Source organism: Panonychus citri, unplaced genomic scaffold (assembly GCF_014898815.1).
Source record: "Panonychus citri isolate SS breed McGregor unplaced genomic scaffold, ASM1489881v1 Contig00115, whole genome shotgun sequence".
NCBI classification, from domain to species: domain Eukaryota; kingdom Metazoa; phylum Arthropoda; class Arachnida; order Trombidiformes; family Tetranychidae; genus Panonychus; species Panonychus citri.
The window spans coordinates 250678-268751 of NW_026515520.1; the positions used below are offsets into that span (position 1 = coordinate 250678).

General features: G+C 32.4%; 5 protein-coding genes across 6 annotated transcripts; 2 read left to right on the plus strand and 3 right to left on the minus strand.

Annotated features, from left to right (window-relative positions):
* Positions 1–1431: 1431 nt before the first annotated feature.
* Positions 1432–7349, minus strand: LOC128390134 (DNA-directed RNA polymerase I subunit RPA1-like). Its single transcript, XM_053349812.1, has 4 exons — positions 7108–7349; positions 6896–7032; positions 1989–6807; positions 1432–1895 (listed from the first exon to the last, which is right to left on the minus strand). Exons 1-4 carry the CDS (start codon positions 7268–7270, stop codon positions 1618–1620), a joined length of 5397 nt encoding a protein of 1798 aa, XP_053205787.1. The 5' UTR covers positions 7271–7349; the 3' UTR covers positions 1432–1617.
* Positions 7350–7504: 155 nt separating this feature from the next.
* On the plus strand, positions 7505–10310 carry LOC128390135 (F-box only protein 42-like). 2 transcript variants are annotated; one of them, XM_053349813.1, is made up of 5 exons: positions 7505–7794; positions 7970–8217; positions 8307–9097; positions 9196–9980; positions 10174–10310. In XM_053349813.1, the coding sequence occupies exons 2-4, from the start codon at positions 8055–8057 to the stop codon at positions 9772–9774; spliced, it is 1533 nt and encodes a 510-aa protein (XP_053205788.1). In that variant the 5' UTR covers positions 7505–7794; positions 7970–8054; the 3' UTR covers positions 9775–9980; positions 10174–10310. The 2 variants fall into 2 exon arrangements, with proteins under 2 accessions (XP_053205788.1, XP_053205789.1); XM_053349814.1 differs by lacking the exon at positions 7505–7794 and having other exon boundaries at positions 7994–8134.
* A 25-nt stretch (positions 10311–10335) lies between these two features.
* Positions 10336–11209, minus strand: LOC128390140 (uncharacterized). The gene has a single exon (XM_053349818.1). It carries the CDS (start codon positions 11126–11128, stop codon positions 10448–10450), a length of 681 nt encoding a protein of 226 aa, XP_053205793.1. The 5' UTR covers positions 11129–11209; the 3' UTR covers positions 10336–10447.
* A 2325-nt stretch (positions 11210–13534) lies between these two features.
* On the plus strand, positions 13535–14576 carry LOC128390141 (muscle LIM protein 1-like). Its single transcript, XM_053349819.1, has 2 exons — positions 13535–13973; positions 14058–14576. Exons 1-2 carry the CDS (start codon positions 13681–13683, stop codon positions 14089–14091), a joined length of 327 nt encoding a protein of 108 aa, XP_053205794.1. The 5' UTR covers positions 13535–13680; the 3' UTR covers positions 14092–14576.
* A 1575-nt stretch (positions 14577–16151) lies between these two features.
* On the minus strand, positions 16152–17703 carry LOC128390138 (HIV Tat-specific factor 1-like). The gene is given in 4 exon segments (XM_053349815.1): positions 16152–16828; positions 16912–16990; positions 16993–17283; positions 17377–17703. Coding segments are annotated over 4 exon segments (1128 nt in total). The 5' UTR covers positions 17573–17703; the 3' UTR covers positions 16152–16266.
* Between the last annotated feature and the right edge of the window lie 371 nt (positions 17704–18074).

An 18074-nucleotide genomic window follows, 5' to 3' on the forward strand; every position in this document is an offset into this window, starting at 1 on the left:
TGGCGATGATAATGTGTATCAATTATCAATAGTAAACACTGAATTGTTGGTGAAAATAATGATGACGGTCATGGTGATGATGGAAAATGGTGAACATAATGATGATGATGATGATGATGAGAGAAAACACTTAGAACATTGAATAGAAAAATCGAATCACATGAAGTAAACAAAGAGAAACAAGTGAACACATCGAAACGAAATAAAAAATATAAACAATTCGAAAGGAGGGAAAATTATATTCGAAGATATAATGAATTCGAAAAGAAAAACCAACGATAAAAGAAAATATTGATCAGGGGCCAAATTAAATTCTCAATTAATTGTTTCTAATTGTAAGTTAATTGATTTTGTTACGGAAAAAATAATCAAAATAAAAGGAGAAAAAAGGAGAGACAGAACTTGGAATAATATTGTGAATGGCTATTCGAAACTCATGTTTTGTTGCTTTTGCTCTTTTTCACCGAGATTCAGTTTTTCTCTTACTTTTTCCCTCTTTTCCATCATCATCATCATCTTCCTCTTCATCTTCATCATCATCTTCATTCTCATTCTATTCTCCTCTTCAAATTATTCCAACTTGATCCTGCTCTTTTCTATTTTCTTTTTAAGCTTAACTATTGGAATAAGAAAAACAATCTTTCAGAATTTATCTTTTTCTTTCATCTTTGCTCCTGCTCCATTAGATCATCTTACTCTTTCGTCTTCTCTCTCTTTCAGAATTTATCTTCTTCTCAGTTTTTTAATATATTACCCACAGTGTCTTTCTCTTACTAATGATAATGATAATGTTCATCATCATCACCTTCTCATTGGAATAAGAAGTTAACTCTTAACAATAAAACTTGTACGTGAGAATCTACGTTGATAAACATTGAGAATTGCGAAACATTGAAACATGATGATGATGAAAAATCTCCAAAGGTAAAACTTGCGCATAGAAAAAAAGAGGAACTGAAATAAGAGAGATACTCCCATGGTAATTCCATGGAACATCAATGAGATCATGATGAAAAGAGAATAATCTTTTTTTCTTTCTTTCTTTTCTTGCCTTTTTTGCATTTCTCTTTTTCTCTTTTTTTTCTTTTTTCCTTTTTTTCTCATCATCATCATATTCTATTTCCACTTTACTCTCATCATCACCATTTCATTTTCTTTTTTTCTTCAACTTGTTCACTTTTTCACTTTTATTCCATTGTTTTCCTGATTTTCTCCATCATTTGGTTTCTCTTTTCTTCCGGTTACCAATTCTTTCTTTTTCTCTCTCTCTCTCTCTCTTTCTTTTGATTCTCTTCCTTTATTAACCATTCATCTCAAGAGTATCATTAATCAGCAACAATCAATGTAGCTACTGATTCAATAGTTCCTGGTGATTCCCTTTGGTCAATTTGTCCGATTATAACGAGATGACCGACTCTCATCTTTGTACAATTTATATTTATCTCTGAATAAACAATTTATTCAATGAAAAATATAACAAAACATATTCCCAGAGGCCTTTTTGATTCAGCTTTGCCTTTTCTCTTGATTCCATCAGTATTTTCAAAAGGCTTAACTTTTCTTTCATTTCTGAAAGCTGAGGTATAATAATAACATTATTAAATTAACTGTACATATTTAATCAAATTTGATTCTCTTATTTAAAGGTAATGGTTCAGTTTCCACTTCAACTTGGAACTTTCTTTTACGATTACCAAATTTTTGCATGCGATATTTTTCCCTTTGTTCTGGTGTAAAGGGCTTCTTTCTTATTCTATTTGGTTTAAATCTTCTGTTTAACGATTGTTCATATGTTACAGTTCCGTCTTGAATACAGCCCAAAATTCCTGTTCCAACTATCGGCGGACGGCCAGCAAATATTCTGGCAGAAGGTGATCTAAGATCATCATTGAAACCTGAGAATTAATAGAAAAAATCAATAAAAGCAAAACGTTAGATTAGATTGGAATCAATTGGCTTGCAATTTAATCGCAGTTTAATCAACTTACCCAACATAAGTGCACTTTTCAAAAACACTGAAGTTGTTTCGAAGGTCATTTGTTGTAACGGGGAACTACTTCCAGCCATTGAATGTCGATTCATTCCTTTAATGCTTCCATCGAATGTCATATAATCGGCAATTAATGAAAGATGCCTTGGATCAACTTCGATACCATAGACTGAGAAAACGTTTGCAATTTCGGTTGTTATTGCTTTTCGAGCAGCTTCAATACCATAAGTATTTGCAATGGCGTGAATATCGTTACTGTAAACTCGATTGAGATCGAAATATTTATGCATATTAACAAGATCTAAGAAACAAACTCCTTCCGTTTTTATCATCTTCCCGTGAGTGAAACCTCGTTTTGAAGCGTTTCGATCATCGACAACAAATGCTTTTTGAATTGTTCCAACTTTATATAGATAAGCGTTACGAGCTTCCGATTCAATGACAGATGCGATATCTACTTTATCATAATCCAGTGAATATTTGAAAACAACTCGACACCATGAAAGATCATGAATATCATAATCATATTTATGGATTAAAGGACTTTGCTCTTTAACGAGCATTTCTCGATTTTGTTTCTCCGCTTTTAACTTCATTGACTTTCTATGTGCTTCCAATGCTCTAGTTTCTTGTTGTTTTGTTTCGCCCACTTCCTCTTCTTCATCACCTTTCACCTTTTCAGCGTCTTTTTCATCTTCTTCAGCATCTAAAACGGTAGTTTCACCTTGATCTTCATCGGGCTCTTTGTTTGCCTCAATCTCTTCCTCTTCGGGTTCTTCATAGTCAAGTTCTTGATTCCTATTGGCTTTAGTCTTCACTGCATGAGTATCTTCTTCAACGGCATTTTCTTCCTCATCAGAACTCGCCTCATCAAGATTATTTACACGAACTGGAGCTGCGAATTCATCTCCTCCTTCATCGGTTATTTTACTTTCTCGATGATGCATTGAATGATCATAAAGTGAATTGTATTTCTTTTGTATAGTTATCGTTTTCTTGATTGCTTGAATCAATTTGCCAATGAACTTTGATTCGATGTATCCGATTATACCTCTAGGTTTTACATTAAATTGATCTTTGTAACATGAGCGGGGTAATAACTTGAATTCGATATCATAATATCGATAACATCCTTTATCGTTAATTGATAGGGATTCTTTGACATCAATGGTTTCCAAAACATCGCTCAATTTAACGGCACTGAGATATTTCCTGATTCTATTGATATCATCTTCATTGAAATCGGCTGCCAAAGGTAGATCCATATTCGGGGTTGCAATGGTAGGAGATGCGGTCATTAAAATCTCACGAAGTCGAGGTATTCCTAAAGTTACATTCATATCACCTCTACCAGCAAAGTGGAAAGTGTTCAATGTCATTTGAGTTGAAGGTTCACCAATTGATTGAGCGGCTAATAGTCCAACTGATTCTCCGGGATCAGCCAACGATTTTATAAATCGAGCGCTAACTAATTTCCTAAGATCATTCGCACTTAAAAGGCCTTTACCTTTCCATCGTTCATCGCCAATGTGATCGTCGTCATCTTTATAAACTAAACCATCTTTAGATTCTTTAAGATATTTTTCTATTTGAGATTCGACGCTTTCTGGTAAAATACCAAAATGACAATTTGGCCTGAATTCAAAAGATAATGGACCAGGACAGGGAAGGAAATAGAAATTCAATCGGCGTTTATCTTCTTTACTTAATTCGAACCAGGAATCAACAATCGTCGAGTAAACTTCTTGACTTAACTCGGTAGATTTTGTAGTTTCGAAATGATTTTTTAGTTTAAGGTCAAAATATTCTTGGAATCCTGAACCAATACGACGAAGTAGACGATCTTTACCATTCAATTTTTCCCAATCTTCGATGTCTCTCTTTAAATCTTCAACTTTCTCTTCCGTTGATTCTGACATTGAAACTGTGTTTAACTCTATTTCTCCAGGCATAAGAATTTTTCGATTGTGAATGAGCAAAGGCATAGCTTTTGGCCTTAAAAGTTGACTTTTAAGAATATCAATTCCGTCTTCACCATATTGTAACTGAACAAGACTTCCATCAGTGTCTCGAACAGTTGAATCATAATTAACCGTTAATCCTTCCAAATGTTTGATTAAACATCGCTGCAAATAACCTGAACGTGATGTTTTAACAGCAGTATCAATGAGACCTTCACGACCTGCCATACAATGGAAGAAAAATTCTTGCGGTCGAATACCCGTCAAGAAACGTCCGGTCACAAATCCACCAGCTTTAGGACAAGTGTCGTAAGGTAAAAAGCTTGGATGAGTTCGACCACTCATCATAAGAGGAACACGTTTACCTTCAAGTTCAATTTGTCCTAAAAGACAAGAGATTTGTAAAGCATTAACTGTACCTCCTTTAGCTCCTGATTGAATCATTAATTGTAAATTGTTATGGGGAAATTTTTTAATCAATCCAGCGGGTAAACATGCTGCGGTAATACCATTGTTAACTGCATCAGTTTTACCCTTCATACAGCTATCAAGGGTTTTCATTAAAACGGGATCTTGAGATGCGTGCCATTCACGAAGCTTTTCCGTTAGAATTGATTTTTCACAACCAACAGGCAAATTAACGGCTTGGCAAGCAGCTTCATCACCGACGGTTGTTGATTCGGCAATAATTCCGGCACGAACTGAGTCTGCCACTGGATTGACCAGAATATCCTCTATTCCCAATGTGACACCTCCGTGTATTTGTAAAAAAACTGTACACAACCGAGCGATAGCTGTAAGTAAAGCATTTGAAACTTTACCTCCATAAAGCTCATAACAACAATGAATTAATCCGTAAGGTGTTGGTCCAATGTTGGCCTTATCTATGATTCCTTTTAACACTTCACCTTGTCTAATTACAACATCAGCATCATTTAGTACTTCAGGTGAGTAGAAAGATGTTTGTGTAATAGAAACTGGCCTATCACTGGTCAAGGTTTTACTGTTGACCTTTGCTGGTATGTAAAGTGTGGGAGGCTCTGAATCGGATGGAACCAAATTTAAAATTAGAGTGGTCAGTATTTGTTTACCTGACCACAATGGTTTAGGTTTCCAGATTGTTGGCCTAACTAATTTAACTGGACCATTGTGACAAAATAAAGCAGAGTAAACAAGTTGCTGGTAATCTTCACGATTATAAAAATTTCCTTTCATTGTGAGTAGAGTAGCGGAGACAATGTGATCTTGAATAAGACCTCCTAAGGGGGAACCATCTTTGGGTACAAGATATTGTTTATTAACACTGACAATGTTATAAGCTTCGGCACGGGCAAGTTCACTTTGGGGAAAATGAGCATTCATCTCGTCACCATCGAAATCAGCATTGTAACATTTACAGTTAGAATAATGTAATCTAAGTGTTTTCTCACGTTTTAAAACACGAGCTTTGTGGGCCATGATACTGGGCTTGTGAAGGGTTGGCTGTCGATTAAGGAGTAAAACATCACCAGAGATGAGATGACGATTAACGATTCTTGATCCAGGTTTTGTTTGGCCAAGTAAATTGGCGATTCGAACTCTTTGCTCGACATCATTGGCTTTTAATCTCATAACATCTCCACTCTCAAAGCTAACCGATAAAGCACCAGGATGAACTTCGGGACCATTTAAAACGGCCTTTTTCAATTCTTCAACATTCCATGGTGTCACTGGTTGCGGATAAGATAATCGAGTTGCGAAAATTTCTGGTATTCCAATTTCTTCTACCGATATGTAAGGATCTGGAGAGATAACGGATCGAGCAGCATAATTAACTCTTTTACCCATCATGTTCTTTCTGAATAGACCTTCTTTTTTCTCTAAAACTTGACGGACACCTTGACCTTTTTTATCGGGTAATTTATCCATTTCACTGTCATAGATTCGATTACATTGAATTTGTAGACGATTCCAGGCTAAATTGAGACTCTTTAACTCGGCAGTTTTCTCAGCAGCAGTAGTTCCTTCAGGATTTTTTCTCATCTCATTTAACTGATGAGCTAAACCAGCATTCAATAAAAGAATCGAGTTTAAATTGGCCGTTGTTTCATCTTCGTAACATTTTCCACTCATAAAATGTAAAGGACGAAAACGTGGTGGAGTAACTGGAATTGTGTCCATGAAGAAAATATCAATAGGACTTTCATAATCTTTTGCAGTTTCATCTTCTGTAAATCGATTATCCATCATCAAAATTTTCAGGATAAATTTTAGGGTTTTCGATTCATTTTTATACAATTGCCTTAAATGATCTCGAGCGGTTAACGGAGTTAAAAATGATTTACCAGAAAGACTTAGATCAGCCTCTTGAATTCTGCTTTTAAGGACATCTTCCGATTCAACATTTTCTCCCATTTTTGATGACAATGCACCTCCAAAGCTCAAAGATTTAGATTTAGTTGCTTGCATTAAAACCATAGAGTTATTTATGAGTGACATGTTGAATTTTTTGGTTCCACAATCTCTATTTGGACATGTTTTTAGTATTTTCACTGCTTTTCCTATGAGAAAAGCTTTCATTAAACGCTGTTTCCGATCGATCACATTTCGTACTTGACTGTTTTCATCTAGAGAAACATTTCCAGCAGTTTTAACTGCAGAATCTATACACTCATCTAATTTGATTTTAAGATAGTTAACAAATTCAGGTGAATCATCAGCCTTTGTTCCTGACATTAAATCAGAAGCAACACAAGGAATTTCATCTACCAAGTAATCAAATCCCAAGTCAAGTGCTCTAAATTGAGCGAGAACAATTTGTAATTGTGTTTGATGGAACAGCAGATGATGACAATTGAAACAACACATGGATAATAACTATAGACGGTAAACCAAGAACAAGAGAAAGAAATAAACAAAAACAAAGTTAAATCAAATCAATAAACAAGAATAATTCAAATTGTACCTGAAACATTTGACGTAGAAAAACCGGATTATAAACCGGCAAAGGAAGAGTAATATGTCCAAAATGACCAGGACATTCATCTCGCCCACGATCACCAAGATTACACGTAGCACAAATATCATCCTTACGACTAGGACCTAGAGAATAGACAACGAAAAAAGAAAACAATTGAGAAAAAAATCGAAAAATTTAACAAAACAAAAACTGTTTACCTAATAAAGGATCATGAAGACCTCCTTTCATTGGGTGACCAAGAGCATCGAAAGATTTTGGGTTTGTTATCTCAAGAACACTGGACTTTTTCAACTCTTGTCTAGAATAAGGTTTAAAGTATACATTTGAAAGAGAAAATTGTGATAACAATGATAAATTCATGATTAAATTTAATTATAATACAAATTAGAAAAAGAAAATAAATTGTTACGATTCTGTTAACCAACACATGGTTCAAATGCTATTTCCTGATCTTATCATGAGTTAGTGTGTTTACTAAGAATTTCGACCAATCAGAGAGGAGAAAAAAACTGCCATCTATCGGTTTGATTTTCGTTACAAGAACATCAGTTGATCTATTCAATTGATTCTCTTATTTTGATTGTCTAAATTATTTATTAGCTTAATCATCTTAATGTAAATTTTGGATCTCAATTTAGTTTAATTAATTGTTAATTTCTTTTCCTCGTGTGATCAAGGTTTTCTCGTTCTTTCTCCATTTCCAACAATTTGTTTTCTATTTCAAACATTTCGTCTGTGTATCTATTTTCTGGTTGAACAATTGATTCAATTGTGAAATTATTAATTTATTATTACTCATTTTCTCAATACGATTGTATTTTAAAGAGAGAAAACAAAATTGTTAATTGATTTGTTCTCAATTCGATGATTAAGTTTTTCGCAAGGTAAGTTGGTTCTTTGTTCTCTTTAAACTCAATTAGCTTCTTTTTATTCTATACAAAAAAAAACTCTCAATTTAACCTTGATTTCGTTTGACCCTGTTGATTATTTTTCCATATAAACAACAAGTATTGAAAATCTATTTTCTTTTTTTTTCTTCTATTCTTTTCCTCATCCCAGGTTTGATTTGATTTAATTTCTTTTGTTTTAAACACACACACACATACACATCAAGTTGGAAATTAATATCTCTCTCTTTTTGGTAATGTCTCAATTGGAAGTGGCCAAAAATGATGAAGAAAATAATGATCATTATATAAACAACATTCCTCCCGAAGTCTTCAGGTACATCTTAAGTCATCTTCCTCATTACAATGATCTTCTTGTATGTAAATTAGTTTGTAAATATTGGTATGACTGTGTAATTTGTAAGTTAATTGATTCTATCGTTTAAACTATAATTAGCTAATGATTCTCCTTAGTATCATTAATTGGATGAAATTTTCTCTTTTTCTAGCAACTTTGGAAACCAGAGCAAGGAAATTCAAGACATGCCTCCGATCATCAAATATTGAATGGTACCATTATTATCCACTCGATACACCCCATATATCAGCTAGATATTCACATAGCTGTTGCCTTCATTCAAATTTAATGTACATCTTTGGTGGATGTAATAGTGGAAAGACAACATTTAATGATATGTGGACCTTTGATCTCTCCCAACGCCAATGGATTAGGCCAATATCCTCGGGCAATTATCCACCTCCCAAAGCTTGTTGCTCTCTTGTCTCTTATAAGGATAAGCTCATCTTATTTGGAGGTTGGACACATTCATCATCCAATAGAATCCATGATTCTTGGAAGCTTTTTAATCATATTCATGAATTTGATACTAAAACTTCAAGATGGTCTCTAATTGAAGTAATGTCTGACTGTCCACCAATGGCTGGACATAAAGCTTGTATATATGGTATTGAAATGATTGTATTTGGTGGTTTACAATCATTGGAAAATGCTCCTTACAATTATTTGGCCAGTAACGATGTATTTGCATTCAATATTTCCGGTCACACTTGGCGAAAGGTCAATACTGATGGTCCTAAACCACCTCCACGATATGGCCATTCACAATTGGTTATTGATGATCATCTAATTGTACTCGGAGGATCTTCGGGACCTAAAAAGTTTTTATCCGATTTCTGGATATTAGATATGAGAACTGAACCTTGGACTTGGCATCCTATCGAAGTTAATTATTCTCAGTCCAGTGAACCGCCAATAATTGGTACAAATCCCGTTTGTAAGGTTAGTTTAAAATCTCCTGCTCTTGTTATTATTTTCTATTATTTTCTATTAATTCTGATAATTTATTCCAATTCTTGTTCTTGTTCTTATTATTTCAGGTTGACGATCTACTTGTTTGCTTGGGTCGAAATGTAAATAGCAAGAGTTCACCATCACTAAATGATGTCAATTTCTTTAAGAAAATTTTAGATCGACATCGTTGTAAACCTTGTGGATCTACCAACCGACCTCGATATCGATTACAACCTCAACCCTCTCAACTTGAAAGGCGGAAATTAATGAGCTCCGGTAGATATGTGACAACAGATAACGAAACAAACACCATCAACAAACCAATTATCAATTCTCGTTCCATCGAATCAACCAAAAGTCCACAATCAAAAGGAGTTAAACCAATCAAATTAACTACCCAAAAGTCTCATTTCTCTCCAAACTCTCATGATGCTCTCTTTCTATACACATTAGATATTTCTCGAATTGTAACCGAAAAGAAAGTCACCTGGTTACCACAAGAAAATCACGTACCCGGACCACAACAACTTCTTCTTTATAGTCTCGTTGTTGGCGATTCTGAGATCATCATGTTCGGTGGTGTTCGCCTCGAAAATGGACTAAGCAATAATTCCAGTGTTTCAAATTCTATTTACATTGTTACTGCCCAAAAAACGATTATCTAATTTAAACGATTACACAATTAGTCGTAATCAATATTGTTGCCTTTAAATTCAATGATAATCACAAGTGATTATCATCAATTGAAATGTTAATTCAATCATCTTTAATCAATCTCAATCAATTTTTGTTTTACTCTAAACTAAAACTGAGACTTTAAACATTTGACAATTAACATCATTTTCTTATGATGATTAAAGAAAAACAAAATGTAAGTATCTTAATTGTATAATCATTAAATTATCCCAAAGATCGTTGAGTTAATTTAATTTCATTGATTAATACTCTCCATAACTTTGGTAGATTAAAACAATTGATAAAAATGAAACTTAATTGTTTATATCTGATAAATTTTATTGATACTTTTTTACTAATTGTTACAAAATTTTGCTTTCCATTCACAGATTTATTTTTGAAATCTCTTCAAATTAATATTATTAACCCAATTAGTGCATCTTGACAATCAACTAATTGTCCTTAAATCAGTTATAAATGACATTTCATCTGGACTTTGTTGAATGTTGAATATAATTATTGATTAAAAAAAAACAAAAATTGCTCTCAAATTGAATCAATTGCAATTTATTGATTATAAACTTGGCGATTTGAACTTAATTTAATTTATACAAAGAGAATTAAATTCCAATGGGACAATTTATCTCCTCTTCCATCGTGTTACTACTTCGGCGTTAACAGAATCTCGAGATGTTTAATATAACTAATCGCCATTCGAAGTGTTTCCACTTTCGATAAGCGTTTTTCCCGTTGACTTTGAGTTAACGGTAAATGTTTTCTCAGCCGATCGAAACCTTCGTTGACATTTTTAACTCGAGCTCTTTCCCGTTCATTTCGACGTCGAATGAAACTCGCACTATCAAGTGAACTTGGATTAATCGCCGTTGGAAGTGTCAATCGATAATCAGGCGAATTGAAGCAATTACTATTTGTACGTCGATTATTACAATTAGTGGAATAATTTTCCACAATGGAAGCATAACTTTGAGCCAAACCAGGATAAGGATTATCATTAACTAATCGACGGGAATGATTAAGATGATTTTTCTCAATTGTTGTTGTTACATCTCCAAACTTTGATAATCCAATGAATGGTGTTTGATTTGTTGTTGTTGTTGTTGTTGATGATGATGATAATGATGTTATTGTTTGAGGTGATGAAGGTGATGAGGTGTTCAAGCAATTTACTAATTCCAAATGTTTAGTTGATTGTTCAATCTGTTTTAACGGCTGAGCCTGTGGATTATATTGGATTGATTTCCATCGACAATTTGTCTTATCAATTTCACCAGGTTCACCTACCTGATGATCATATTGGTCTTCACATTTAATGATAACATTCATAGTTGATTTACAATTAATTTACTATTCAACCAATTTAGCCAAACTACTGATCAACTAATCACTGATTAACTTATACTTCTGTTATACCTTTGTTACTAAGTAACCAGTACAATTTGCTAATTGTTTTTCTAAATCATCATCAAAACTAGAGACTGGAAAATAATGACAATGGCAAACAATTTAATTACTCATTCTAATCAATCAATTAAAATCACCTTACAATTATTAATTGGTAAACCTTATGGTAAACAACTGTCAATTAACAATAGGAAGTGATGATCAACAATTAAATGGTTAACTTAATCAAGAAATTGATTAAGATAAAGTCTTTACATTAGTTTGAATTGTTTTCACTCAAAGTTTGATTGTTCTGATTAATTGTTTTAACTTTTTTGACATTTTTTTTTGGCAGTTAATTGATTGATTGAAATTGAATGAATACTGATTGTTGATTGAAGTAAATGTAAATTAAATTGATTATCATACATGATGATTGCAAATCTAAAACTCAAATCAAATCAACTAAATCACAATTAAAAGTGAAACAAACTTTCAATCCTCCAACAGGTAAAAACAAATCACCGATTCACCTTTAATGTCAACGTTTGTTGACACAATTAATTCATATTTAATTTTGACAATTTGTTTTAATTATCAATCTAACCTTGAGATTATAACCTAATTCTTGATTATCTCAAAGATTAAGGATTAGGAAGATAATGAGATGATCCAAGATAATTCAAGCATCCAAATCCACCGACGCATCTTTTGCTCCGACTAATCTAATCCATCTTTGACTTTGACATATTTAAGATGAATAATATTATCTTAACCTAAACAATTAATCTAATTATAACAATCGAACTGTAAAAAAAACAATCAAATTAATGAGAAAGTAATAAAGAAATCAAATTAATCCAGTTATAAATAAATGAGAAGATGAAAGTTATTTATGTTCAACTGATCATTTGATCGTAAGTATATTCATTGTTACAATTAAGAATCTATGATTAGATTAAATTATTAATTATGAGAGGATGATGATGATGATTATCTGTGATTAGAATCATGATTGTGAAAATGAGTCAAATTACAATTTAAAAAAAAACGACAACGATTAATGTTAAGTTACGATAATAAACTTTTCCTATTATGAATATAATTTAAAAATAGATTTGATTCTGTTGATGGTTGAGTGTAAAAATTGATTGAGCTGAGTGAAAATTGCAGTCAACACAAAACTAACAATTAACATAATTTAGCTGGAAAGAGATTAACAATTAAGAATTAATCAGAATAACATGAGTCATACAACAATTTCCATGAAATTTTTCACCAACCAAATTGACACCGAAAGAGTTGAGTAAACTGAACAATCAATTATTACATAACATTGAACTAGAAAACAACGAGTTGTAATTATCAATAAAATCAAATGAATTTCAATTAGTTAATCACTTAGGATAAATAAAAGTCGCTATCTTGATTGAGGCAATCAAATTAATCTTAATCAATCAACGAATCGCTGGTGAAAATCATGAAGAAAACGATAAACAAGATGAACAATAATATTAATCAATTCGAGAGATAATTTTACTTGTTAGAACTTTTTTTTTTGCTCTTCTTCCCTTCAACCCTAATGTTAATTCATGTTGATTATCGTTAATTCAGTTAGCATCATGTTTTGCACTCTTAACGCAATTTAAATCCAGTTACCAATCTGGGAGGTAATTCAACTAATCGTCAGCCCAAAAGTGATTATTATTATTATTATTGTTTCAACTGTCTGAACATTTTGATAGTTTACTGGTAAAAAGGTTCACTCATCATTCTGATGGTGATTAAGATAATGATTAAGGTAGATTATCATGCTAATCATGATTCCGATGGTTGTTGTTGTTGTTGTTTGTCAATCGTAATTACGTAATTGTTAACAGAACTTTTCTAGAATAAAAGATCTAATCAAGACCAAATATGTCTTCTCCTTGGAACCGAGATTAGATTACATGAGATTTTTTCTTCTCTTCATGGGTTTGTGTTTTTCTTTTCACTAGGAACTTGAACATTTTCGAATTCTGAAAATACCAAAGCCCAATTTCAAGTTCCGTGTGCATTATTTGCTTCCCTTTCAGCAACATCTTTATCTTCATTAGCATCTTCATCTTCATCTTCATCACCATCTCCCTCTCTCTTGTACTAGTAACCTCTATCATCTATTCATATTTCTCAGCATCTTAGCATCATCATCATTAGAACTTTTCATTCTCTCTCTCTCTCTCTCTCTCTCTCTCTTATTTTGAGTCATATCAACCTCCCACTCACTGGCAAGGGGCTGGATTATTATCATCATCATCATCTTCATCATCTTGGGGGTGGCTTTCCAAATCTTAGGATATAATATAATGTAAGTTTCAAAGTTGAAACCAATCATAAATTGATCAGTGAACAGTTTAAATTACAACGAGAAACAAATTGAAAGTAAATCATTTGATATTATAAACTTAGTGTTAATTGTTTAATATAAGATAAACTCAGCGACAGTTTTTTTTAAAATGCCTTTCAAACCAGTTGAACATCCTAAATGTCCCCGATGTGGTAAATCAGTTTACGCCGCTGAAGAGGTTCTCGCCGGTGGGTCAAAGTGGCACAAGGGCTGCTTCAAGTGCCAACTCTGTAACAAGAGACTCGATTCAACCAATTGTACTGAACATGGACCCAACGAATTATATTGTAAACAATGTTACGGTCGCAAGTATGGTCCAAAGGGTGTTGGATTCGGAGGTGGTGCCGGTTGTTTAAGTATGGATGTCGGTGAACATCTTGGTAATTCAGAATCAACTGTATCGTAAGTAACCATTTGATCAACCCAAATTCAATTTACAATCAGCTAATTTTTTTCTTTTCATCTTATAATCTGATTTCTCTACAGGAACAAACCTCACTATGCCCCAAGTGCCATGTAATTTTAATTGTTACATCTTCCTGTTATCCTATTTAGACATTTTCACTCCCAGTTATTGATTTAAAAAAAACTTATCATTCAATTTGAATAAAAAACAACAACAATCAATCAATCAATCAACAATTAATATCGATTCAGTTGAATAACAATTCAATTTCTTATGAGAAGTAACAAAAATGATTGAATAAAATTCAATTACAATTTGATGACTTCTTTTTCTGGTCGCAATTAAGATCACAATCATTGGATTTACAGTCAATGTATCATTTGGTTAATCAACAATTAAATCGCGATCATTTTCAATTCCCATACACAAGATAAACACACAAACAACATTTTCAATTAATAACAATTTAAAGTCCAATTTGTTACAATTAACATTGGATTTAATAGATAATAATACAAATGAATGTTAAACAAATATAATTAATTATTTTGGAAAATGATGAGAAAAAAATAATAAAATAAAACTAAATTAAAACTAAATTACTATTTCTAACTAATTAATTTACCAAAAGGAAGGAAAAGTTTAATTGTATTGATAGACAAAACAATTTAATCCAATTGTTGGACCGATGAAAATCGCGCGGAAAATTGATTAATGTTTGTAAGATTAATGTTAACCTTTAATTGTTCAATTGGAAATGTTTGATTGTAGTTGATTTGATTTTCTTTTATTGGGATAATCAGATAATTGAAATATACAATAATCCATCGTGGATTTTAGTTTGCAATTAGTTAAATCATTTGGTTGATATTATAAAGAGAATTAACTGATTAACTGTTATTAATCATTTTCTAAGTTTAATTTGTTGTTTACTCGCCACTTTTTTTCTGTGGTTTCCTTGGGTTTTTGGTTAATTTGCTGATTGTTGGTGTTAAAATAAAATTGCTATATTATTTTTCTGTTGTATTAAAACACTGATTGCAATGTAGAAGGTAGAAAAGATGATCAAATGGGCCATCAAAGCTGATAGAACATCCAACAGTTTAAACGATAATCCATTGGGATTATTGTGAAAAACATGTACAATCCTAATTAATTGACTGGTTCCAAATGGAATGAGGAAATTGTATTGTTTAACAGATCCTATTACTGCGAGAAAAATTAACGACAGGAGAGGAAGTAAAGAGTATGCAAGTTGATGGAGTGATATTATCATGGAATATAAATAAACGGGTAAAAGTCCATCCTTATTGGCCTGATTTTGTTGGACAGTCTTAAAATCGGCTGGACTTGAGATGAGTGAAACTTTACGGGGAAAATGAGGACCATCGGTTTTAATTAGATGTCTCAGTTCAGTCTCAGGTTGAGAATCGGTCATTATTTCACTTCGTTTAACAGGTAAACTTTCCCTTTCAATTAGATTCTCTCCATTGTTTACATGGTCACAGGATTTTGATTCTTCCAATGTTGATCTTGGTAAACCTTCCAAACCATTATTAATACAATTACTTGGACTTGGTGTTGGTGTTGTTACAATTTGCTTATCATCTGAATCTGTGACCCGGGAACCAAGTAAAATTTTCTTCATCCTCAATTCTTGTTGTTGTAACAGTTTAGCACGACGAGCCTCAGCTCTACGGTGAACTTCATCTGTATCCATTTGCATGATAACTTTACCTGGTTGATGAACAATTAAAATACATCAATTATAAACTGAAGGAGAAAAAAAATCAAAACATTCAATCAAAAAAGACAATTTAACAAAATGTAAACAACAAAGACAAACCTTTTCATCAATTTTTTCAAAAGAAAACAAATTAAAGGGAAATTTCACCTTGGGGGAAAATAGTTCAACATTCGACCAAGAGATGGCGCTGATTGACTTCTATTTTTTGAATAAAAATTCAAAAAAAAAATTAATTTCGTTTGATTTTAATTATGAATCTAAATTGTTGAAACAATTATAAGAAGTGGAGGCAAATTGGTAGAGAATTTGATTGAGTTTGATTCGATTTTTGGATTGGATTGAATAAAGAAAATTTTTGCAATCACGAACTTGATTTTATGATGTTCGATAATCGTATCGACCGTTAATTTGGTACAATTAAAATCAATTTATATGAATGAATATATTATTATTATTTTTAATAATTAACATGGAACATGTCAATGAGATGGAAGTCAATTGATAGAGATAATTATGATAATGGAAGGAGTATTAAGTACAATTTAGGGAATCGATTGTGATGATTCATTTTGGGAGGAAATTTGTTTTTCTTTTTCTTCATCAACATGATTATTATCATCATCATCATCATCATCATCATTTTCCTCTTCTTCTATTGGTTCATCTTGATACGATTGAATTTTAGATGATTCAGCTTGAGGTTGATCATCTTCATTTTCCAAGAATTGATTCCATCCATCGATTCTTTTAGCAGCATCTTCTTCCGTCTCGATGGTTTTATATTTCGTTCTTCCATCCCAAAGAAAAGCTTCCAATTTCCTTTGAGCAAACCAACGGCCATTCATTAGTTGGACACATTTATCGGCCGAATCGAAATCTTGAAAGATCACCTGAACTACACCTTCAGGATTTCGGTCATAAATATCGACCCTTTTCACTGGTCCACATTTGGCCTCACATTCTTCACGAATATCAGTCTTATATTCTAATATTAATTCAGGTTCTTTATCAAATTCGGAGACATCGAATACATTTTTAATTATAACAGTCTTTTCGGAGTTTGATCGCTGTCCAGGTAATTTATCTGGTCTCCAATCGAATAACCTGAAACATTAATTAAGTAAATTAAAGTAATTAGAATCAAAGAACAAGTGTAATTCATTTGTTACGAACAAAAGAAAACCAACCTTTCAATTTTTTCTTTTATTTTTTTCTTCTCTTTTCCTTTACGTTTTCTGGGTCTCCTTCGAGGATCATAATCTCCTTCAATTGGAACTTTGCTCTCTCACATGAAACCTCATTATCCTTGAACATGGAACCATCAAGAAGCTGAAGTGCTAAATCAACCGATTCCACTTTGATATAGCAACAAAGAGCATCTCCTTTAAAGTTACCCTCTTTATCTTTGTACATTTTAATCTTAAACTGTCCAGTGTCCAGATCTTTCATCAAGAGTCCATATTTTTTCATCAAGGTGATAAACTCTTCTTCCGTTGTATCTAAAGGTAAATTTGAGATATATACATTGGTATTGTGATCATCATCAACCTCAAACCAACCTGAAAGATAATTAAAGTTATGGGGAAGAAAAAAAGAGAAATGAAAATTATGAAAACATTTGATCAACACAATTACCAATTTTAATCACTTACTTGGAGGTTCTTCTTTTTTCTTTTTTTTGCTTAATTTATCACCTGATTGTGTAGATTCATCTACTACTACTACTACTGGTCCACTTGAAGATGTACCTTCACCAGCAATTAAATTAGATTGTAAATCAACTTGACAATCAGGTAATTCACTTGAAGACAACAACCGCTCCTCATTAATCGTTTCTTCCTCTGCCATGTCCCAAGACAAGCAATTAAAATAAGATGAATACTAAAGCAATTTAAACAAAATTAAACAATCAAAAGAATAAGAATAACAATCAAGTAACAATTAAGATTTGAACACATGAATTAAATAAAAAAAAACCGAAATGTAAACATATGAGAAGCGCTGTAACCATGGAAACAGAATCACGTGACTTGCGAAAAATGAGTTAATTTTGAATCGATTTCACTAATTGTGATTAACATTTTATTTCAATTTAATATTGTTCAATGAAACAAATTAATGTATACAAATTATTGGAACAATTAGTTAACCATAATAGTTGAAGAATCAAAGAAATAATCGACTAAATCAACAGTCGAATCGCTTATTAACCATGACGAACTCAAATGATTGTGATGTTAATTACGATAACAATTAACTATATTATTGAGTAATTAACCTTTTAAGGTCAAAGTTATTTCGACCCTGAAGATACTCTGATAAACTTAAGGTCACTTAATGGTCACTATTT

Coding starts and splice junctions, on each gene's coding strand:
- LOC128390135 (XM_053349813.1), top strand. CDS start 8,055: ATGTCTCAATTGGAAGTGGCCAAAAATGATGAAGAAAATAATGATCAT. Junction 8,218..8,306: donor TTGGTATGACTGTGTAATTT/GTAAGTTAATTG, acceptor CTCTTTTTCTAG/CAACTTTGGAAACCAGAGCA. Junction 9,098..9,195: donor GTACAAATCCCGTTTGTAAG/GTTAGTTTAAAA, acceptor TTATTATTTCAG/GTTGACGATCTACTTGTTTG.
- LOC128390134 (XM_053349812.1), bottom strand. CDS start 7,270: ATGAATTTATCATTGTTATCACAATTTTCTCTTTCAAATGTATACTTT. Junction 6,808..6,895: donor TTCTACGTCAAATGTTTCAG/GTACAATTTGAA, acceptor TACCGTCTATAG/TTATTATCCATGTGTTGTTT. Junction 1,896..1,988: donor GAAAAGTGCACTTATGTTGG/GTAAGTTGATTA, acceptor ATTAATTCTCAG/GTTTCAATGATGATCTTAGA.
- LOC128390141 (XM_053349819.1), top strand. CDS start 13,681: ATGCCTTTCAAACCAGTTGAACATCCTAAATGTCCCCGATGTGGTAAA. Junction 13,974..14,057: donor AATTCAGAATCAACTGTATC/GTAAGTAACCAT, acceptor ATTTCTCTACAG/GAACAAACCTCACTATGCCC.
- LOC128390140 (XM_053349818.1), bottom strand. CDS start 11,128: ATGAATGTTATCATTAAATGTGAAGACCAATATGATCATCAGGTAGGT.